Here is a 23,967-nt window from a genome sequence, read left to right on the forward strand (position 1 = left end):
TGGAAAGGAACTCAGGAGATCATCTGGTCCAACTTCCTGCTCAAAGCAGGACTAACCCCAATTAAATCCTCCAAAGAGAGGATCTGCAGGACTCTTCCAGCATGATTGCATGCAATCACCCATTACATTAATTTTCTGAGCTCTGCTTCTATCCTCTCAGTACTCCAAGGCAAACAGTAGGAACTATGCTGCTGCAGAACATTCCCTCTCCCATGCATAAGGGCCACCTCTAATGGCTTATCACAGGAGTGTTTGTTGTCTAATCACACTCTACAGGGACCCCAATTCTCATGATAACTCTTACCTTGATTTTCACTTTCACAGATCTCTTTATCTCATTACAGTTTAAAAAAGGATTGAGAGATTTTAATCAGAAATGAAAGTAAAAAAATCAAAAGAAAGCTTGCAATATTTTCAAGCTGACTGAAACTAGCACTTACTATAAATCTTGCAAGAAAGCCTGATCTCATGAGTTTTCCAGAGTGATTTCCAAGCTAGAGAGATTTGGATGAGTATCTGAACGGAACCTTGATACTTTTGAGGTTTGAAGCTTAAATCCCTTGGGATGGCATGTCTAAATGCTGGCCTACTTGTGATACATAAGATTGCGAAATGGATTGTGAACGCTGATGTCCCATCTTCAAGGCCACAAAAGAATACTGAAAACCCACAGAATTAAGGATCTAAAATAACCTAGTCATACCAGACTTTTCCTTGTCTAGCACCAATACTTACACTGAAAATCCTTTTCTGTGTCTAACAACCTACCGTGGAGTCTGTACCATCCAGAACACTTTGTATCAGCCTCTTCAGCTCATTGAGACCGGCACGTAGACTACCAGCTGGGACATCTTTGGCTGATGAGGTTTCTGAAGACTCATCCATGGAGGAGTCTGTGGAGACCGCAGAATCTGCGCTATCATTTCCTCTGAGATGAGAGCAGAGATACCTGACTTGGCAATAGGCCTCCCAGAGCTGCAATCTCAGCTGGAACAAGGGAGCATTAGATTAGTCCATGATTTCAGGGACCCATAAGATTATATTGCTCACAGACTTCCAGGATGTGACCATGACCCTGTTAGCTAAAAAAGTCCTTCAATGCTATGCTAGATATAATATTAATGACAAGTAACAAATACTTATCTAGTGCTTTGCATTTATAGGTCTCTCAGTATCATTACTCCCTGCATTACATAGACAGGGAAACTGACACAGAGAGGTTACTTGGCTTGCTTAATGTACATGGTGAGTCAGCGTAAAAGATCGAGATAGAACCCAGATTTCCTGACTTCAGCCCATTGCCTTGTCCACTGGATCACACTGTCTCTTTGAACACCCAGGAACTGTGTGGCCCTTGCTCTTTTCATCTATGCACATGGACACATGTGCATTTTATAATATGTGTTTAGCAGTGCACCCTTTTCTCTCTCTTCTAATTGATGTGGTTCTGTACCCCTAGGTAAATTCCCACACGCATGTGCACATGTACTAATGCAGTGCTATCAAATGAAAAAAGTGTTTGACTACAGTGTGATTTGCAATAGGCTGTGACTTTGTGGGTTTCTTTGGATATCAACAGTAGCTTTGTGAAATGTGTGGTGCAATTCCTTGCTGTTTACACTAGTATGCTGTGCTTTCCAGCTGCTAGCCATGAACATGTTTACTCGTGTGTTCATATTGTACACATTTACAAAGGTTCATATATGCTTCCCCAGCGTGCAGGGATGATAATACCTGTTCTCTCTCTTGTTCTAACTCCTCTGCCTCCATGCTCTGCTCGATCTCTGACAGCAGGGATGTGCTGGTTGTGTTGAAACTTTGAAGACTTCTCTCCTCACTAAGCTCTTCTACCTTTCCCTGGAGCTGCCGATAGGACAGCCGCACTTCCTGGAGCTCCAGCTGACTTTGATGCAGCTTCCAAAGGAAATCAAAGAAAAAACTAGTGAATATGACTGAGGACTGGATGAATCTCTCAGCTCATGAAGGACTTGGTGGGAACACTGAAAAGAGGGTTTCCACACATGTGCGAGGAACAGTCTTTGCTGGCTTATCTAATTTCTAAATTTTAATAATCTCAAGACATTGCCACCAAAACGTTGCTCTCAGCTAGAACTAGATATGGGCTGGTATTTAAAATATGTTGAAGAATCAAAATTATTAGGTAAGTCTAGGCTATGATGTATTATGAAGAATTCCAGAAGGAGCTAAGAAAAATGAATTAGATAACATAGCAACAACTGAATAAAAAAACACAACCATTTGTGTTTCAAAGGTTTATAGTTAAACCCTGATCATCCAAACCTCCCAGTTAACCAAGATTCACATATTCACTGCATCAAAAATTCACAGAGAAACAAATTTCACTAATTTGAAACTCCAGTTATCTGAGTGTTTCAGATATCCCACAAGGCATTTAAATCAGGGCATATCTATAGTTAGAGGGTGCACAAATGAATAAACAATTAGTTACCAGTATATTGTCACATATATTTTTGCAAGTGATGTAAACAGAAAGTAACACAAATATTAGATCTTTTGTTACACTGATGGTATGGAGTCAAAGCAGTAAACCAGCATTGGGTGCAATCACTTTTTACACAAATAACAGGCTGACAGATATTCAGTGGAGATGAGCACAGGGGAGGGTAATGTGCACTAAAACGAACAGTTTAATCCATCTGTATACACTAGCAGATTCTGAATTAACTATAGCCTCTAAAAAACAAAAATCTAGGCATCATTATGGACAGCTCAGTGTACAGTGTGGACAAAAAAAATGTATACGATGCTAGCCTGTATTAAGAAGAAGATAGAGAGAAGTATGAAAAAAAACTATTATACAACCAGGGTAAGTCCCCACCTTGAATACTGCATTCTGCAATGGTTCCATCATCTTAAGAAAGACAGCAGAAAAGGTCCATTGGAGGGCAACAAAATGAGTTAGAGGCATGATGTGAGTGGGAGGGGGGGAAGAGGAGGAGGAGGAGAGATCCAGATGTGGAGAGATGAAAAAAAACTAGGAGTATGTAGTTTGGAAAGGAGAAGAGTTCTGATAGAGAATATCTTTACAAATACTGTATACTACCAAAAAAAAAAAAAAAGGGCAATTGGAAGCTCTTATTTAACCCTATCTCATTACATGAGAACTAGAGGGCACTTGCTGAAATAAAAAAGATGAAAAATAAATTAATAAAGGAAATATTTTAATTCAATGTATAATTAGTCCATGAAATATACTTGTGCAAATTGAGGCACATAACTTAGTAAATTTCAAAATCTGATAAGTGTAATTTATTCATAGATTAAAAATCTAATTAGAATAGAATTATAGATGCTGGTGACTTGGACATTTTAGGGGGTTAGTAATGGCAGAAAGAGCCTTTCACCTCTGGGTAATCCAGTTCAAATCCAGACCAGGCTGGTACCAGGTGAAAGTAATTACAATCTGACAGCTGCTCAGTCATCTGCATAAAATGAATTGGCGGGTCTCAGTTCAGTTCCCGGTGGAGAGTCTAAATCACAAACCTACCATCATAACTCACATTAACTGTCCCTCACATTAGCAAGCTCACAGCAGAGAGCCCAAGGAGCAAATGGACCAGTAGAGATTGAATTCCGTAGATGGAGTTCCTCCAAGCCCAGACGGAGGAACAGTGATATGGCAGATTGAGAAAAGTTTCAGTTTGCAGGACCGTTGATCCTGAGTTCAAGAAGAAATTCCTTTCCTCATTTACTATGGTGGAACAAGGTTCTGGTTAGATGCATTATAGGGGATTTTGCACCTTCTACTGAAGGACCAGCCAAAGTCAGATAGTCCATCTAACCTGGTATCTTCTATCTGTCTGTTTGTGTAGTAGTTCCTATATTCTTCTATTCCATAGTCTGGCAGAGAATATGGGGACTTAATTGTCAAAGAGTAAAATAGCTGAGATAGCCACAAATGTGCAGTGGGTAAGGTGAATTGAAAACAGAAACATAAAATATCACTCTGCACTCAGAAACATGCCCTATAACATTGACATAACAGCTTGCTCAACATTGTTCCAGTATTTATGTTTACTAAAATATGCTGAGAACTTTATAGGCCTGTTTTGCACACTTTTTTAATACTGACAAATCTGAGGCTGGCTACCACCCTCTGCCCAAAATAACTGTAAGAGGAATCTAGGAGTCAGTCCTGCTAAGAAATAACGAGCAGAAATGCAAGTAGGTTCCTCAGCCTCCATTCAAGTACTTGTTTTCCTTGATTTACTGTTCTGTCTCGCTCCTCATTCTAATAGTTCATTTTCTCTTCCTTTAGTCTCCTGTCAGAGTTCCCATTCTCTGCAGGTCTTATCTAGGCGTTAGCCACTCTCTTGTTCCTCTGTGATCATAAGAGTCATTTTACTCTTATCTTTGGTCTCTTATCTCCAAATTTCCATTCTCTTAACTGTAGATCCTATCCCAGAACCCCTCCTTTATCCCTTTTTAGGATTTAGAGTTCCATTTTCTCTTTCATTTGAGCATCTCTCTCCAACTTCTGTTCTCCTCACCTGCAGATCCTTATCATGGCTTTGTCTCTCCAAGACCAGCACTCGCTCCTGCAGTTCCTCCACGGTTCCCTGAAGCAGATCATTTTCCTCCATCATGGCGCTAAGACGACACTCCATCTCCTGCTTCCTATCTGTAAGCATCTTAATCTGAAAGGGAAAGAGAGCTAGAGATGGGCTCCAGGCTTTGGAAAAAAAATTTTACGTGGTAAGAGAAAAGCAGCAGAAACCAGAGTATGTCTGTGTCTGCACCTCTGTGAGAGAGAGACTGTGCCTCTATATGCAACTCAGAGATTAGGAAGAGGCTGAAAGAAAACGCCTCCCTCCAGAAAACTGTGTGGAGAAGAGTGGGAGTGCAGCTCCCAAGAAGCTGGAATGTGCGTTGCCAGGCAAACGTAGAGGGAGGGAAGGGGAGAAAATACTTCATACTTTGGGATTTCCTAAGAGCTAAAGTAGAGCATAGCCTTGCCCTACCCACCCTCCTAAAGATTCATCCAGACAACAACATATGCAAGAATGTGAGAAGCTAGTTACATAGCCCATCTTTATTACTACTCTGTTCCTGGTGTGAGCAAATGTTGGAGTTCCCAGGAAGGGCACTCCCCTGTTTTTGTACATGACAACTTACTGGAATCCCCAGGAGCGGGGGTGGGCTGGGCTGGACATGTCTGTGGTGAGAGAGATAACAGAGTTTCTATGCCCTTTGTGTATGGGCAGAACATATAAGAGGCTTGGAGAGGCTACGCCTCCCCAAAATAAAAAAAGCTGGCCATGCAGAGGGCAACTGCCAGATGTGGTGTGGGTCACCTCCCTTTGGAAGCATGCCAGTCCACTGCCTTTGTGCTGGCCAGGAGTGCCAGAATGAGTCCCTAGATGTGAGGAGAGCCACTGGCACCCAGACCATGGCCCTGCCCTGAGGCCCTGCCTTTCTCTCTGCCGCTTTCCCTCTGCCTGCCCCCAGTGCAGTGCTCTGCCCGCCTGCAGGCATGTCTCTGGGCTGTCTGTGGTGCTGCACTCGGCCAGGCGGGGAACCCAGGGCAGGACGCCAGCGGGGCGGTATCAGCATGACTGCTGGTGCAGCCTAGGGGTTGTGTCCAGCTCCCCCCACCGCTGATACGGGGAGGCGGCGCGTGCTTCCCTTGCTCAGTTTGAGTCCGGTGTCCCTCGAACTGAACGAGCTATGCTGCCCTCCTTGCTGCAAGGGGAAACAATGGTGGCTGTGGAGCTCCTGCCTTGACCAGAGCTCCGAGGGCATCCAGACCCCCAAGCTGTAGCACGGGTCTCTGCCCTTCCCCTCCCAGGGCCTCACAGGGTGTGTGTGTGTGTGTTGGGGGGGAGGAAGGCTGGGATTGAGCCCTGAGGGGCATGCTGGAGCAGCAATGAGCCCTGGGGTGGGGGCAATAAGGAGCCAGGGTAGGAGGAATTCAGAGCAGTGAGGAGCCCTGTGGCAGAGCATAAGGTTGGGGCTGGGCAGCAGAGCAAGGGCAAGACTTTTGGGGGGGAAAAGGTGGAGGGGGACAGGGCCTCAGGGGAAAAGGCTGGGCAGGGATTGGGTCTCATGGGGATGAGGCCACTGTCCAGACGCCAGGGCCCCCACCCATCTTCTTAGGGAGCTTCCGGTGCTCTGTAGCATCCCCCAAGGAAAGACTTATGCATCGCCTATGCTTTTGTAGGTGGTCGGGAGGATAGTGCTGTGCTTGTGCACCCTGTTCTTTGCTGTATGTTTAGTTTGAAGATTTCTCAACATGATATAATTTTATGCTTTAAAAACATAGACTGATGGTTTTGTGCAAGAATTACTGATAGCCCCCCAACAATTACTTATTTTAAAATAGGTTCATGCCTTTTAATTGTCAAATGCAGCAAGCACAGGTGAAGAGAAATGATGTGCCAAGTACATTCACTAAGCAAGGAGCTGTATATAGGATGAATCAGCATTAATAATGGCTTGTTTGTTTAACCAGGAAAGATGATAATTTTTCCCATCTAGCTATCTATCTCGGTTCTTTTACTGTGCCCATCACCATGATATCTGAGTGCCGGGGTATATTGTGTTCCATGTTCAACACCATCAATTGTTCTCCAACTATGCTCATAGACCTTTGATGCTCCCAATAATTCCTGATCTGTTCCTACACCATCTCAAATGGCTTGGTCCAGCAACTCAAATTCCCTAGGTTTTTCTGATACTCTTCCTCTTAGCTGCTCTCCAGTAATGTCCCAGGTCCTTTCAGACCTCTCTGATAGTTTGGGGAATATGCACAAAGGTCTCTTCAATCTCCTTTGCAGCTTTCTGGATATCCTACTGGTTCTCTCCAGCTTGCCCTTCATCTGTTCTGGATGCACTCCCAGCCCCATTAACACATGACCTAGAAACCTCAAACCATCTCAGATATCTGTCTAGCCATTCCATGGTTGCCTTCCAGACTCTCTCCTTTAGTCGCCCCAGCTTTATTGTTCTCTAGATCTTCTTCAGCATACTCATATTAATTGCCATCTGTCCTTCATGCTCTCTCAGATATCCTCTTATCTGGCTGCCTTCCAGGCCCTATGTTATGGTGATGTATCTAGTGTACAGATGGTCCCTGGACACAGATTAAGTAGACAGTCAGCTGTCCTGGAGAAATGAAGAACGCTGTATTTGTCCATGGGAGTCAAATGTTTGGAAAGATGAAGGAATATTGCGTCAGTTTTGTATATCTGCATTTCTCTATTTATAGAACATATCCTGTAACATATTAGGACGTTATTCTTATGAGTAATGATTGCTAAGAAGCCTCCTCCCCTACAAGCACGACTTCAGTGCAATGGAGAGAAGGGATGCAACAGAGAGAAACGTAGAACAAAGAGAAGGATTGCATTTTATGTTAGTACTTGTTATAAAACTCAGTAATGAACACCCTGTGAATGACTGTAAAAAACAAACAAACCACAACTGTCCTATAGGCTTTGGGCTAGGGCAAGGGGGCAAGATGAGCTGAAGAGCACAAGACAGGAACAACCTTAACAAGTGAGGCATGCACAGTGATGTAAACGGTCATGCGATCAAAACCCAATCAAAGCATCTGTACTTACTTCAAGGACCTGCTGCTCCACACCAAGGGAAAGAGGAAAGGAAGGGAAAAGGGAAAAAGAGGCGTAGGGAGGGGAAGAGAAGGAGAAATTTAGGAAAAAATTTTCTAATCAGTTAAAAAGTAGTTGGATTGAATAAAGGAGGGCCCCACATTTCCACACACTTCTCAAATGGAGGAGAGGATTGCTGCTTTCTACTCAGCCATTCAGAACAGCCCCCTCCTCATAAGTGGGGTGTATCTGGATGTGGCCTGCTGGACCATACCCACATTTTGGCTCCTAAAAGATCCCACTCAGTTTCCCCCCTGCTTTCTATCTTCCTGATAGGATTATCCTTTAGACGGGTTAAAATAAACTGAAACAAGATGGGGAGCTCTCACTGCACCAGTCAGGAAGGAGGAGGAGTTATGCTTCCCATCTGCCTGCATATACCCCTGCCTTTAGAACATTATTCATACTTGGAGTTGGATGGCAGGGAATGTCTTCCCTTGAGCTCTCAGAGAAAGAGAGCCATGCTTATTCCAAAACATTCTTTCATGGCAGTAGCCATGCCTGTAAGACAGTCATCACCTTGAAGAGGGGAAACTGAAGGGCATTTCTGACTGACACAGTTTTGTACATGCAGTGGTGGTGTAGCTGTGTCAGTCCCAGGATATTAGAGAGACAAGGTGGGTGAGGTAATATCTATTATTGGACCAACTTCTGTTAGAGAGAGAGAAACAAGCTTTTGAGCTTACACAGATCTCTTCTTTAGGTGACCTGAACATACCCATATTTTGGCTCCTAAGAGATCCCCTACTTTCATCTTCCTGATAGGATTAGGTGACTTGAAGAAGAGCTCTGTGTAAGCTCAAAAGCTTTTCTCTCTCACCCATAGAAGTTGGTCCAATAACACACATTACCCAACCCACCTTGTCACATTTGGTACAGTAACTCAGACTATTTTCAAAACAGGGGACAACTCTGCTACTCATATAGTCCTGTTGGTGTGAACAAGGAGCATCAGTTAAAAGACAAACACAGTGGCCTACCAAATTAATTAGCTCCTTCTGCCCTCTAACTAGCATCCCTTTTTCTTGCTGGCACAAACTATCACCATTAGGCATTTGGTTTTGTTTACCCAGTTCAGAGGGGTTCATTACATAAGCTTAAAATACCACTGGTTACCTCAAGAGATGCATCAAACCTTAAACCACCATGATAGGAAGGCCACTCACCTCAGCCTGGAGACTTTCAAGTCGTACTATATGTTGACTGGTTGATGAGTTCTTTTCCCGGAAGTCCTCTCGAAGGGCATGGACCTGCATTGAGAGCTGTCTCTCCACCTCTGATGCCTGCAAATAAGAGGCCACACTTCATTACCCCATAATGAGAAACAGTGGGGCAGGAAAAATCAGGGAAGTGATTAGCTTCTCCCACCTTTGGTAGATTTTATAAATGTCAAGGGAAACCCCTAAACTAATGTTCCAACAAAGTCTGGAAACACTCTGAGCTGTCTAACACCCTATGCAAAGCCACTAGAGTTGCATAGGGTTATAAATCAGGGCAGAAGTCATCCCACACAGCCTTCTAGACCCACCGCAATTTAGCAAGCATCTCTTTTCCCACAAGGATGGAGCCAACCAAAGAACACAGCTCACAGCTTTCCTCCATTTCACTTTGCGCTACTCTTATGCCTTCCAGGTGCTTGTGCTAATTCTTAGCATTAGTAGACCAAATTTGCCTTATTTGCATCTATTTATGGCACAGGGAGAGATATAGCCTACCAGTGAGAGAAACTGATCTTTCTGGATTAGTCATATCGTTTCATTAACAGATTTAAAGTGATCTCCAGCACCCCACTCTAAACCCTGGGGTAGTTCTAATAACCTTTGCCTTAGGTCTATGGCCTGATAAAGGGGCAAAGGCATCTGCCTGAGGTGCATCTCTGAATGGGGTTTCTTATGCTCTTCCCTTTTGTTCTGGTAGCAAAGATGGCTCCAAGTTGGTGTGATGAGGCTTGTGACTAGTTACAGGATATTCTAACAGCCACTCCTCAGAGGCTATGGCAGACTTTCAGTTGTAGCAGTAGCCATAAAACAGCCTTACTGCCGCTCAGAAGGCTGGGTGGCGAAGGAATCCTGCAACAGCCCAGCATGTAAAGATAAAAATGTGTCAAGTTGGCAACACTAGGACAAACAATCCAAGAGAGCGATATTGTCACATTTCAGAGAGCTGTAAACTCTGCTACCATCATGCTTAACCAAAGGAAAACAAATTTCAATTTCAGCCTATGTATCCATGGTCAGAAAAAAGGTACAAACACTGCAAAATGATTCCTGAACCTGTATAGCTAATAAAATAATAGAAAAAGAAATTGAGCAAAGCTACTTTTTGCAGGTTGGGAAAAAATGGCAGGATTTCCTGTCTCCCTGGTTATGTCAAACATAGGTCAAAGAAGCCACTTCCTGACCCCTAGTAATAGGAAGAATAGCATCCAAAGGCCATACCTAGCTCTTTCAGTAAAAAAGGCTCTGTTGTTGGCTGCTACTAGATTTTTAGCATCCATCCTACCCTCTGCCAGTATATTGTGTTTCTGGCTCTTGCTTCAAGTGTCACTTCTGAAAGACATTGCAAATCCTTCATTTTATTTGTCTTTTTAACCAGTTTTGTGACAGATGCAGAATGTACATCGTACAAGAAAAACACAGCAATATGGAAGATATCCTTAAGAAGCAGATGCCATGTCCTCAGCATCTCAATCAGTTATCAGATAACCCTAAATAGGGTCAATGTATTGCAGTTTTTGTATATGATTAATTAGCCTTGTAAAGATTCTTTGGAATACATCAACATGAAACACGATGTATATATAAAACAGTCTTCCTCAAATGAAGGATGCTATAGAGGTCTTTTTCCGTGAGGTACGATGCACTCAATGTCCATTGATGTCAAAAGGAATGGAAGGGACTCATAGGTACAAATGGTGCCACACTGGGCTGGGCCTTAAAAGAGCAATATATTACGATGAGATTATCTGTGGGCAAACCATATTATTAAATAATATAAATTCAAGCTGTGCATAGAGATAATTAATTCAACATTAACTGAGTCTGAGTCTCAGTGGATGTCAGCTGACTCAAGATATGGTTTTGTGTCTGTGTATGCAGGTACCCATGCCCAAAATATGCAAGCACTCAAGCTATGTATAGGACTTGATGCAGAGCTAGGCTAGCTGGATGATGATGAAATATATAGACAAATAACCTGGCACTGATGCAGAGAAGAAGAAATAATACAGCAAAAAGTAATTCAAGTGAGAGAGAGAGTGTGTTACAATGCATCCAGCTGATTTGGGTGGACTCATTATAGGGTGTTAATTACCTTTACATCAAAAAATTGTAAACATTTGAAATGCAATGAAAATATTTTGGCATGTGTCCCTGGCCATGCTGTTTCCTAGAAAATGAAATTTGACTTCCAACAAGTGATTTTGTTAACAGGAAATAGCTCTCTGTCATTCACCTATGCAGATATCATCACAACCAGGAATCATTCATAGCTTTTTATTATTTTTAAAAATGTAATATGGAATATTATTTGGTGAGTGATGGTTTAGCCTGAAATCTACATGGAAAATGGCAATGTTTGTTTTTCTCAAAACAGAAGACAAGTGGTCTAGCTGAAAGACCTGATGGATGAAGTGTTCTGCTTTAGCAGATAGTTTATGGTTGAAGTGGGGTTGTGATGGACTCAATTTCACATTTCAAGGAAGGAGATGAGAAAAGTAGTTCATGTGATTGTGCGATTTCAGTGGCTACAATTTAAAGGGGAGTTTGCTGAACTGCAAATATGAGTAGCATATAGTATGATTTCCCCTCCTCCTACCCCATCCCCAGAACAATTTCCATGAGGATACTCTGATTCTTCTAGCTTTGTGGTAAGGTTGGAAGTGGAAAAGAAAAGCATATCCACTTTGGTTATCCCTTTGAAAATGTAAAAGGTAAAGCAGAGTAGGCTATCTATCTGCCGAGACCTCAAGCTGGCTAGAAGAAGGAAAACATACCAACAGCTTGCTTTTTGATGACTGATATGCTTGATTTCACTGAATAATCAGTGCAAGACAATCAATCACTTATGCAACAGAGACACAGACTAATACATGCCACATTGTTTTTTTGTTTTTGGTTAATATGATGACTATATTAACATAGCTCACAAGACTGAGACATTTACATTCACTAGTTTTAAATCATCTGCTGAGAATTTTTTTTACTACTTTGTAATAAGGGAGAACACCAACTCACTGTTACCATGGGGCATGTCTACACTAGGAAAAGCAGGTATATTTGTACAATATGATAGCTAGCACAAAAATCTTAAATGTAAACAGGGAAAGTTGTAGTTTTATCTCAATTTACCTGTTTGAGGTCACCTCATGGAGTGGAGGTGAGTAAAATAACACCTTCATTAACCACATAAAGCATGGAAAACATAGTCACCAACCAAAAGCCCAGTGGAGATCAAAAGAAAGCGACCACATCACATGTTTCTTTATTTCTCACCTCAACAGCATGGAGACAAATGGTTCCAATCCAGAGCCATCCTTAGCTAATCAAATAATTTATTCTTACATTCCCAAATTTTCCAGTATTCATAGATTCAAGAAGATCACTTCTCAGCTTGTCTCTGTGAGATCCATTTGTCACTGTTGAATTTTCATGCTATCTTGGTTCTGGAGGTTATTAATGCTGCTGCCAAATTAACTCCTACAGATATGGATTTTAAAGAGCTGAATTCTTCTCCTACGTTTAAATTTTATAGAAAAAAACTTCAGTAGAATCAAATGCTCTAAAGATTACAGAGCAACAAAAGTTTCAGTAAAACAATAAGTAGAATCAGAAAACCTAAATATTTATTATTTTGATTTATAAAGTCCCAAATTGCTCAGCCCAGGTGTGATACTGTATGATTGAAATATAACCGTGTATAACATTGTTGCTACTATGGTTATGCAATTGCAACAAAATTTATTCAAAATATGTCATGAAAGGTGTCAATGGAAACGTTAGGATTTGTTAAGTATGTTTATCCTGTTTATATGCATATATCAGTTTGTATCTGAAATACAGTTTTTTGTATCTGAAGTTATAGATATTGACTATGTACTTGCATCCTGCATACTTGCTGCATTCCTGAGTAAAACCCACCAGGTAAAATCTTCACTGAAGCCAGACAGCCTATTGTGAATGTTAATGGCCTATTTAAGGACATGTAGCTCGCACAATAGACCATAGAAAAAGCCTGTCCCCACCTGATGGGCCTCTCCCTGACTGTTTTAGCCAGAGCATGTACAATGGACAATCGCTGTTCCCATGACTCAACAAAGTATGCAAGACCATGCAACTTGCTCATGTGACCCTGGACTCTATTTTGGGCTCATAATTTTCCACAAACTGAGACTGAAAGCATCCACCCATTGGGAGAAGATATATAAGGCAGCTGCACAATTTCCATCTTGTCTTCATTCATCATCTCCTGCTTCATTAATCATTTCTCTGGACCGGATTTCTAACAAGAAAGCTTTAAACCTGTCCCCAAGCTGTTTGCCAGTTTTCAAAGTCTCTGGAAATTACCAATCTATTCCACCACTGCCACAAACCTAAATCAAGAACTTTGCAATGACTGTATGTATGTGATTCTTTGACCATTTTAACTCTCTCTTCTTTCTTTTCCCTATGAATAAAACCTTTAGATATTAGCTACTAAAGGATTGGCAGCAGTGTGATTATTGGGTAAGATCTGAGTTATATATTGGCCTAGCTGTGTGGCTGATCTCTTGGGATTGAAAGGGCCCTTTGTTTGATAAAATTGGTTTTAAATAACCACTCAGCATAAAGTCTAGTGTCTAGGGTGGTGAAACAAAGGCTGGGATATCGAAGGCGACAGCTTTTCTGATTTCTTGTTAACCAGTGTGGTGAGACAGTTTACTTTTGTTGCTGGCTTGGTATATCTTATGGAAGAATAACTACCAGTCTGGGGGGGGGTCTGCCCCATTTCTCAGCAGTTTGTCCTGAACCTGGTATCCTCAGCTGTGACCCACTGAGGCATGGTGACACCATGGTCTGCCTAACATTTAACAATGTCTTTGTTTAATGTGTGCATTTACCTTTAGCGTCCTCCAAAATCTTGTCTTTGCTCTACCATTTTCCTATATTCTCACATCATCTAAAGTTTTCTCATTTGTATATTTTAAACAAACCAGAAAAGTTCTTGCATCAGAGACAGTCTTGTCCTACTCCATGGTGCTTTTTCTTCTTTCAATTAGTGTTCTCCTCTACTCTAAAAAATTGAGGAAAATAGATGCATCCGTATGTCACTTGCTAATGATTCATTGGTTTTACAAGAAAGATGCAACAGGTTTTGGTCAGAAAGTTTTTGCAAAACCCTACTTTCAGATATCCTAGAATTTCCCCTGCAGTTAGTAAGAAATGAGTTCATTACCTTTGATCTATGCAAGTTAATAGAAACAGACACTGGGTAGATTTAGAAGTATCAGTGGAAAATTCTAGAAGCCAACTCAGAATTAGACATGCAAACAACTGGGAAGATTCCTGCTTGCTGGACTGTAGACACAATTTCAGCAATATAAGAAGAAAGGAGGAGGAAGAAGACTGGATGAAGGGTCAGAATCTGAGGGGAACATGGGTGATCATACAGGAACAAAGAACAGATAACAGGGAATATAGAGAGGACGGTACTAGATGATCTACTGAGGTCCCTTCCAGTCCTATATTTTAATGATTTTCTATGATTTTGGCCTCAAGTATTTAATTAAAGACTTCCTTTTTTACTAGATCCTTTTTATTGGAGCCCTGATGGGCTTCTCTAGTTGTTTCTTTTGAAATGCTGAGAAATATAACTAAGCAGATACTGCGGCAGAAAAATGTGGTTTGTGAGATAAAATAATCCCAAGAGCTTTAATATCGGAATTTATAACAGTTGAGAGCTGCCAGGCTCAGATGAAGATACACATTTTCCCAAAGTTTGGGGAGGAGAGAGGGGAAATTTTGGATCTGGTGTTAAAAGGACCATTTCTAAAAATAAATCCTATATAGAAAACTAGCAAGACCACAAGAAACCAGCATCTCTATATAATGTACTTTTAATAAGCAAGACAATACAAATTGAATTAAGATTATTCAAGAAAAGTGTTAGTTTGCTAAATCATGTATAATAGGAGAGATGGATCTTAATGGCAAAATTAAAAAAATTAGGAAAGTGAGTTACTCCTTTACTAATTTGCCAATACCCAAATTCAAGAGCTCTCCTTTTCCCTACCAGTGCTCATGGATCATTCATTTACAATGCAGCAGTTTCATGCACTGCCTCCATGGCTTTAAGATACCTGCTATATCTACAATTTTGAAAGGGGTTGAGGGAGGAACCAGAAATGTGAGTCTTGAAAGGTAAGTAAAAAGGGAAGTTATTCAATATTTTGTTTTAAAATATTTCTCAATAATAAAGTTTATATATGTCCAGTTATTGATTTGGGATCTTAAAGACTTTTACCAATGCTTTTAGTTCATGTCAAGTTTTATTCAAAGTGCAACTCCACTCTGAACTGTGACTCTTAAGAGCAATATCATGAAGTTCCTTGTTTATTGCCTCTCAATAATTCCAGATTAAATTTGCTCATTTCACAAGTGAAATGAAAGCCTTTCCAAATTGCCAGCCATTGCAACTCAAACTGTTAACAGTTGTGTTGACTAGTCAACAGTTATGACTTTGAACACACACAGAGAAAGCTTTCCAAGCTTTCTCCGTAGCACCTGTCATTATAGTTTCTAAGTGCTATTCAGCTAATTTAGAGCTGTGAAGTGTTGTTTATCATGGCCTTGTGTAGATTCTGTCCTTTGCCTCTCCAAGATCAGGGGCCAGATCAGCTCTTCCTTCCTGTCCCCTATGGTAAGAAAGTGCCATTTCTACACAGAGAGACAAGGTGGATGAGATAGTATCTTCTATTGGACCAACATCTGTTGGTGAGAGAGACAAGCTTTCAAACTTACACAGAGTTAAGGCTTGTCTCTCTCATCAACAGAAGTTGATCCAATAAAATATATTACCTCACCCACCTTGTCTGTCTAATATCTTGGGGCTGACACGGCTATACCACCATTTCTACATAGTCACTTTTCAGTGCACAACCACCCCCCGAGTAACTGATTAACCTCTATTACATAGTTCAATATAAATTATACAGTATGTTGTTCTAGATACTATGGCTGTCTGTTAAAAAAAATTACATTGGAAAAATGAGAATGTCTGTCTGTATCACATGATGGAAGCAAAAGAATTCTTAACACTACTTGAAAACTCTTCTATGGTAAAGGCTTTAAAGAGGGATTTTTTCGCACTGTTGCAGGCCTGTTAGCAGTGCATAGCAGATTTAATGTTCTAGGCTATTTTTAGAACATTGGCATTTTCAGTGTCTGTGAAAGTGTAAGTTTGTCATTCTATCCACAGTTGGGTTGTTCCACTACTAGAAGGTATATTTCATATTAGGAGCAATGGGTGAATATGCCCTATCAGCTTAGCTAATGTATGTAAGTATTTCATTTCCTGAAAGGTTTCTTTCTACCCATTATCAACTTCCTTAATGTCTGCGAGCAACATCTGCAAATTTGGAACATCACCCATTCACCTACAGCTGCTCTTTCATCACCTGCAATTTGAGTCGAGCTGACAGTTGGTACAGATGGCAGGTTTAGGACTCCTCTGGCCAGGCAGGGAGTCTTAAACCTTGAAGCCATCTTCTGGTCTATGCTATATGCTCAGAAGTCAAATACTTGACCTAGACAGGCCTAAGGGAGACCCAATTAATGGGGGAGTTTCAGAAGGAATTGCTGTGGATTGGAGTCAGAGACACTTGGTAAGTAGTGTGTTTGGTCAATCTATTGATTGTTTTGTTTTCCAAGAGAGTTGTGTGGCTGAGCTGTGGACCCTTGAATAGGTCAGGTAAGACAGGTTTGTTTGTTTGTTTGTTTGTTTGTCTTGGTGAGAGCCATGTGGCTGTGATCCTACGGTCTTTGATCAGCCCCGTTTTTTGAAGTATGAGTGGGTAATCCCTCCCTGAAATTTAGGGAGTGGCTTTAAGCAGCGAGGCTTAGTATATAAGTCAGTTGCCAGGCAAACAGGAGCAGTAAATGGGAGTTTCAGTAGGAGTTTAGACAGAGAATACCCTAGGCTTTCATTCTACTTGCAGTTCTATGCTCAGTAGCATGATGGCCAGCAGTGGAAGAGTGGTGATGACCTGCAACAGATATACTATGTTTTATTTCCTGCCTGAAACCAGAATGTACTTCCTCTGTATGAAGTGCAATGTGGTGACTGTGCTGGAAGAAAAGGCTCATGGTTTGGAAGAACAAGAACATACACTGGATCATTGGAAAGGGTGAGGAGATCTTAGACAATCTGATTTGGGAAATATCACCACACCAGACTCAAGAAAGAAAAGAACTGGCCACTAAGGAGCCAGATAGTGTGGAAACCAGAAGGGAGACTTGGCAGTTTGTAACCACCAGAGACAAGAGAACCAGACAGCATTCTTTATGTCTGGATGCAGATGAGGATGGGCAGGCTGTGACTACCAGAGAAAAGGACAAGGAGAACTTCCTTATAGCTAGAAGTATTTAATCATTATGTTCTCAGCATGGAAACTACAGAAAATATTTCTGAAGATTCAGCTGGCTGCGTGAAATACAGAGATGTACAGGACACACTGGTGGGTGGCTACTTAGACCAATTTACAAGACAGTCAAGTATGTGTGCAAAGAGATCTCCAGCTGTCAAAGGGGATTTTATACTAAGGAGAATTGAAAGAAAGTTATGTAAGGGAAAGGTGGTCATCAAATGGTGTGCTCTGTTCCTGGAGCCAAAATATGAGATCTCACTCAAGATTCAATAGGCTTCTGAAATCAGTGGGCAATGTGGTGGTGTATATCAGCACCAGTGAGATTGTTTCATGGGATACTTCCTAGATCATAGAGGACTTCAGGAACTCTGAAGGGTGCTAAAGGAGAAAAATGTCTTGTGCTTTTTTTGGAGATCCTTCCTCTCCAATGAACAAAGGAAGATAGAAGGCAGAAGATTCTGGAAGTGAACTGCTGGCTAGGTAGGTGGTGGAAGGTTGAGAATTTTCATTTTGAAGAACATTAACCACCTTGTATGAGAAGAGAGGGCTGTACAGTTTGGATGGCCTTCACCTCAGTAGAAGGGGAACCAATCTTCAAGGGAACAGGTTAGCTAGATTAGTCAGGAGGGCTTTAAACTAACAGCAAAAAAAGGAAGGTGAAAACGGGAAACAAATGAGCATTCATTTAGCACAAAATCAAGATGTTAAACAAAATTAATCAAGCATCAAGGGTCATGAGGAGAATAAATTCTTTAATTGCCTATATGACAATGCTGAGAGGTCAAGTCATAAACAAGAGAAATTAGAATTATTCATTTATGAGCACAAATTTGACCTGGTTGGTATTACTGAAACCTGGTGAGAAAATTCACATGACTGGCATGTTAAAATGTACAGTTATAGCCCATTGAGGAAGGAATGAATGGGCAAAAGATAGGGGAGTGGCATTCTATGTAAAAATAGTGTTAATTGTTTCCGACTCATGGACAACTTGAAAGCAAATCCTTTTGAATGTTTATGGATCAATATTCTAACAGATGCACAAGATAAAGCACTAGTTGGTGTCTGTTATAGATCACCAAATGCATCACTTGAGAGAACATAACTGGTTCTTAAAGCACTTGGATACAATGTGTAGAGGAAAAAAAGATGCCTTACCATGGGAGACTTCAATCTGAATGATATATGCTGGACACCTCATGCTGCAAGTACTAAAATGTCCTTGGAATTTCTAAAACTATAGATAACTCTAATATTTTTAGCCCCGCGAGGCTGAGTCAGCTGACCTGGGCCAGATGTGGCTGTGCTGCGGGTCTTTTATTGCTGTGCTGACATACCCTAGTGACTAACTGGAGACATAGGAACTTCCAAATATCTTCAAGAATATTAATTTTTAAATGAGGAATAGATATCAGTGTGAGCACAAACATGAAATACTGCAAATACTGTTCAGAAAGAGAAAGGCTCCAAACTCCTAGCTGGCAGTCAGAACCCAGGGGTATCTAGCCTCTATTCTCAAAGTTGTTACCTAAGGAAGTATTTTAGGCCGAAGTCTAGCTGAGAGATTGGCCATCCAGGTTCAAAAAAGATTACTTCTGTCCTCTCTCTTAAAATGTGTCTATGCCCAAAAGTGCATCACAATGAGAGACACAAAATAAGGGACTGCTGGAAGCTTAAAATGATTTGACATCCATTTCTTTAACATAAATAATAAAAGAGAGAACACAACAGAGTTATTTGGGGCACATTTAATGTGTGATGACCAAGGCACAGTTGTGAAGGATGGGAAATGAATTCTAATGTTTTAACCCATAAAATGCAGAGATGCAATTTCTACGTTTAAGGTAACATCCATTCTAGATCTTAACATGCATTAATCATAAAACAAAAGTAAATCCATTAGATAGCCCAAGCTTTCAAAAGAGTTTTAACACAGTGTTTAAATTTGTACCTGCAAACAGACTGTTGACCTCTATCTATCTGAACTGTAGGTGCTAACACATCTGTGCTTGCAAACTGAATAGTTAGATGTCAGAAGTATATTATTTTCACCTGCAAATAGATGTGTGCCCAGAAGTGCAAACACAAAATCAGAGACTGTTTTAGAAAAGTTGGCCCATAACCTTTAAGAAACTGAATGGCAAGTAAAATTTGAAAGAACTCCTTCTCACCCTGCCCCCAACTGAAGAGAAAACAGTCTCTAAAACAGAATAGGAAAGAAAGAAAGAAAAAACTTTTTCTTAGTTTGCAGAACAAATCAGTATATCTAAACTTTATGGCTGACAACGGATCTGGAAGGAATTTTCCCCCAAGTCAGACTGGCATGACCTTCATTTATTTTTCCTACTTTGCAGTATGAGGGGCAGGTCACTTAGCAGGATTATCTGTATATATCTGACATAATAATTTCCCTGTTTTTGCAGGGGCCTCAGGCTTTGCATGTCAGTTTCTCCTATTCTCTGCCTGTGGCACATAATAGTTTAGTCTCCTGTGGACTAAGACTTTGGTCTAATTTTGTTTATCGGATTTAGTGTGCAGGTGCTAAGTGATGTTGGTGGCCTGTGCTATGCAGGAGCTCAGACTAGATGATCTAGGGATCCCTTCTGATCTTAAACTCTATGATTATGACTCTTAGAGACAGATTTAAACCATATATGAGTTACTAAGCCAACCATCTATTAGGCTCAATTTCTGTCCTGTCATTCCCATCCAAATTCAGTTCTAGATTAAAATGCTCAGCTGACTCTCATGCTGATTGTGTTAGCTTCTCAAGTGTTTTTTCTCAAACCTTGAAGCCCTGGAGATGATGATATTTTCCTTGGACTTGAGCTCAAACTGTTGCTGGATAGTGAACAAAGTCTCAATCCCAATTACTGTAAAAGTTCACTTTAACAGCAAATGTTTCATTTTTAACTCTCACAATATAACACTTTTTTGGCTGCATACATAACAAGCAGTGGTCATAAGCTTAAAATTAACTCCTGGGCAACGAGGAATCCAACTCAGGACTATGTACTCAATAAACATACAAACAGCTCTTTGAGCTAAAGGGGAATCTCTGCCCACTGATAGTCGCATGAGGACAGAAGGTTTTTGTAGGCCAGCCACTAAAAGGTGAAATCATAAAAACAGCTCTGATTCCATCACACTGAAAGTGCATTAGTACACACACCAGTACAGTACAATTGTAGGGCCACATTAAAAAAAAAAAACCCAAACCACCCCAAACTATCACTCCTTTGAAGGAAAGCATTGTGATGCTTTGTAAATGTGCTGGTGGACAAGCCTTTTTCTACTAGCAATACTCCCTGGTCAGTCAGTATCCTCTTCATTCTCCCAACAACCCAAAATACTGCTGACCATAGAACTGGGTTGTTAGATACATCCAGATGAAAAGCTTTTAGAAATCTATTGGGTCTGGCTCCTCCAGGCAGGTAACCTAGCATCTGAAAACTTTTGTACATTTTCAACACCCGCCAGACAGAATCCTAAATTGTTATTCTCCTTCATGATAGCTAAAAATGATCTCTCAGTTTTAGATTGTAAGCTCCTTGGGGCAGGGTATATGATATCTCTATTTTTGTTTTGTTTTTTAAATGCTGGAGGCTGTATGATCATGTCTTTTCCTTTATCCTCCCCACCCAACATCTTTTCTGTGTTGTGTCTCCCTGTGCTTGACTTTTAACTTAATGCTCAGTACTGCAAACATTTTAAGCTAATACATAATTTTACACAGGTGCATAGTCCTACTGATGTATATGTTTACAAGATCAGGTCCTTAGACTATAAGCCCTTCAGTGCAGCGACTGGGCCTTTATTTTTTGAAGTGCCATGTTCCTCTATAAGGCCGTTTAAGTAATAAACAAAGAAATAATAGCAGCATAAACTCAAATTGGGGCTGAAGCTGAAATGCATTTGACTGCATTAGGTTACTCCATAGAACCCATTCAAGGTTCCAAATGAAGACTCTCTTAATAGCTGCTTTTACAACTTAGGGGACATCTACACAGCAAAACAAAATCTGCAGCAGCAAATCTCAGAGCCCAGGTCAATTGACTTGGACTCAGGCTCCAAGGGTAAAAATAGCAGTGTAGATATTTAGGTTTGAGCTGGACACAGGGCTCTGAAACCAAGAGAGGAGGGAAGGGTTTCAGAGCCTGAGCTCCAGTCCAAGTCTGACAACCTATAGTGATATTTTTAGCCCTGCAGCATGGGCCTTGCAAGCCCTAGTCAGGTGACTTGCTACCGGGGAATTTTTTTTTTTTTTGGCTGTGTAGACATACACTTGAAGTCTAATGGGCCAGATATTCAAAAGTGCTTAGTACCCAGAGTTGAGGCTGCTGAGTGCTGAGCCTTTTTGAAAATCTGATTGCTTATTTAGGTGCCTAAGTAAGAGCAATTGGGTGAGGAGCTGAAAATTTGGTGTTAGTATTGCTATGACTGGCTGGAGCTCATCAGGTTTTTAGTCAATTTTCTTGAGAAGCAATTGCATACAGTCTTCAGAAGATGTGGGAGGCTGGAGGCAAGAGCATGGAACCATTTTTGGAAGCTTGTCCTCCCACTATGGGGTTTTAAACAGTATCTTAGAGCAATTATTTTTAAAGATCAGCTTTCGGCATATTTTCCTGTGTTTCTGCTCTCAAGCTATCTCCTACAAAAATATGTTTGGAAATAACAAAAAGAAAATAAGTAAATTAACAGAAAGGACAATTTGTATGAAAAATAAAAAGAACAAAGCTTATTTTTAAGGCACATCATCACACGAGTTTTCATAGTCCCAAATCAAACACGTTTCAGAGTAAAGTATGTGATCATTGCTTGAAAAGAGGTTTTACTAATTTTTTCAATGTAGGTTACAGGATGTTAGGCACTAAATTAGGAGCATCCCTTCGTACACATCATGGGTGGTCACCTGTACTGAAACAAGTTGCTTTATGTTCACATAAAAGTAATTTAATAAATGAAAAGTTTTTGCTGGAGGAGTGGGGAGGGAAATCAAATTCTGTCAAGAGAAAAGGAAAAGTCATTGAGGCAATGTCACTGCCAAATGTTGGGAATAGCGTAACTACATGTGTAAATAAGAATCCACTGAAAATATATTGTAGGCACAGATACTTTTGTGCCTACCTTTGTACACTGAATTTGGGGCACCAATGTCCTAATTAGACTTATGCCTGCAGCCAGGGTTTTGAAAATGTAGGTCAGTCTCTGTTGTTGTTTAATATAAAAACCTCAGAATGGCTCAGTAGGAGCAAAGATCTGCTCTAGAAGGATAAATGTAATTATAGTTTTGAACTGTCTTTTCTTTGGCACTAATTTTGCTGCTTCTTGATAACAGTGAGCTCAGATATATTTCGTGTTTTCAGTAGTCACAGACCAAATAGGTTCAATTTGGAGTGGGTGAAAGAGGCACAAATGCTCAAAGCAACCTGACCTACAGTCTAACTTTGTGTAATTATCAGCAGTTAAGTCATGCCTATCAAGGCAAATCCAAGTCAATTGGGTAGAGACGAATCTGAGGATATTGTCCATATCTCATATTAAATATATTACTAACCCAAGCACAGTGGGGATTATATGGAGAGATGCCTCTCTCCTATGTAACCCTATTAGCCCATTTAAAAAAGGATGCTCTCCACCACCATTACTGCTGCTAAAATGTTGTCCTTTCCTAGCAGATGACGATCTGATAGTGGGTGCTCCAATCCCAAGCAAGACAGCTTCCTGGCATACCTGGCAAGATCAGACTGAGGAATATGCTTTACATTCCGAGAGCTCCACCTACTTGGACTCTTTTTCCTGAGGTGAGGATCTCAGGGCACATCTACACTTTGAGCTGGGGGTGTAATTCCCATCTTGACATCTGATCAAGCTAGTGCGCTAAGAACAGAGGAGAACTGTGGTGGCACAAATGAGGGGAGAGCTAGCCGCATCAGGTATGCGCCTACAGGCTACACAATTTTTAGTGTGCTAGCTCAATTAAAGCTAGCACGGGAGTATCTCATCAAGCTGGGAATCACATCCCCAGCACAAAATGTAGAGAGACCCTATGTGTGGCACACTATGAGAGTACCCTATGGGTGAGAGTTTTCATTGATGTTGTCACTGTCAAAGCCTTGGGGAGGGGAATGAGAGTAAACATACTCAAAAACACCCTCTCTTGCACCTAATACAGCTGTTCTGCCCATGAGAGGAATTCAAACTAGGGTTATGCAGAGGTTCTGTCTAGTGGGGTCCCTTTTAGTGTTTACAGGGAAGGCATGTTGGTGATCTGTACCATGGGTGTAGATGGTTTCTGGGAGGACTTTAAGATACTGAGTTTGACCTATAAAGCCCTAAATGGCTTGGGACCTACCTATCTGAGAGACCACCTCTTTGCCTGAGCTATACTGCTGTTATTGAGATTAACAAAGGCACTTGAGCTAGAATTCCCTCTGTATAAAAGAACAGAAATGACTGGCAGGAAACACCTTCCCCCCTTGGTCTGAAATAGCTTAGTCCCATTGCTCCTCAGGGCACACTGCAAGGTTCCTCATTCCATGAGGGCTTTTGGGGAGGAGGATGGTGCTCAAGGCGTATAAAACAGGGCATATTGGGTATTTTTCTCATTTATTCTTTTGCTGCAAGGTTTAACCATTTGCTCTTGTAGTAACTAGAAGAAACTGCTGCTGGTTTTATCTTTGTTTAATTGTG

General features: G+C 41.0%; 1 protein-coding gene across 1 annotated transcript in view; it reads right to left on the bottom strand.

Moving 5' to 3' along the window:
- Positions 1 to 23,967, bottom strand: part of BICDL1 (BICD family like cargo adaptor 1) — a 74,233-nt gene that overhangs the window by 20,696 nt on the left and 29,570 nt on the right. Inside the window, exons 3-6 of the mRNA XM_067550284.1 lie at positions 8,819 to 8,935; positions 4,533 to 4,679; positions 1,735 to 1,914; positions 769 to 987 (exon numbers count right to left, since the gene is read on the bottom strand). Coding sequence (XP_067406385.1) covers positions 769 to 987; positions 1,735 to 1,914; positions 4,533 to 4,679; positions 8,819 to 8,935 — 663 coding nt within the window. The remainder of the gene's footprint in view (positions 1 to 768; positions 988 to 1,734; positions 1,915 to 4,532; positions 4,680 to 8,818; positions 8,936 to 23,967) is intronic.

The sequence above is a fragment of the Emydura macquarii genome, unplaced genomic scaffold (assembly GCF_026122565.2).
Source record: "Emydura macquarii macquarii isolate MOO-44397 ecotype Brisbane River unplaced genomic scaffold, CSIRO-AGI_Emac_v2 contig_1254, whole genome shotgun sequence".
NCBI classification, from domain to species: domain Eukaryota; kingdom Metazoa; phylum Chordata; order Testudines; family Chelidae; genus Emydura; species Emydura macquarii.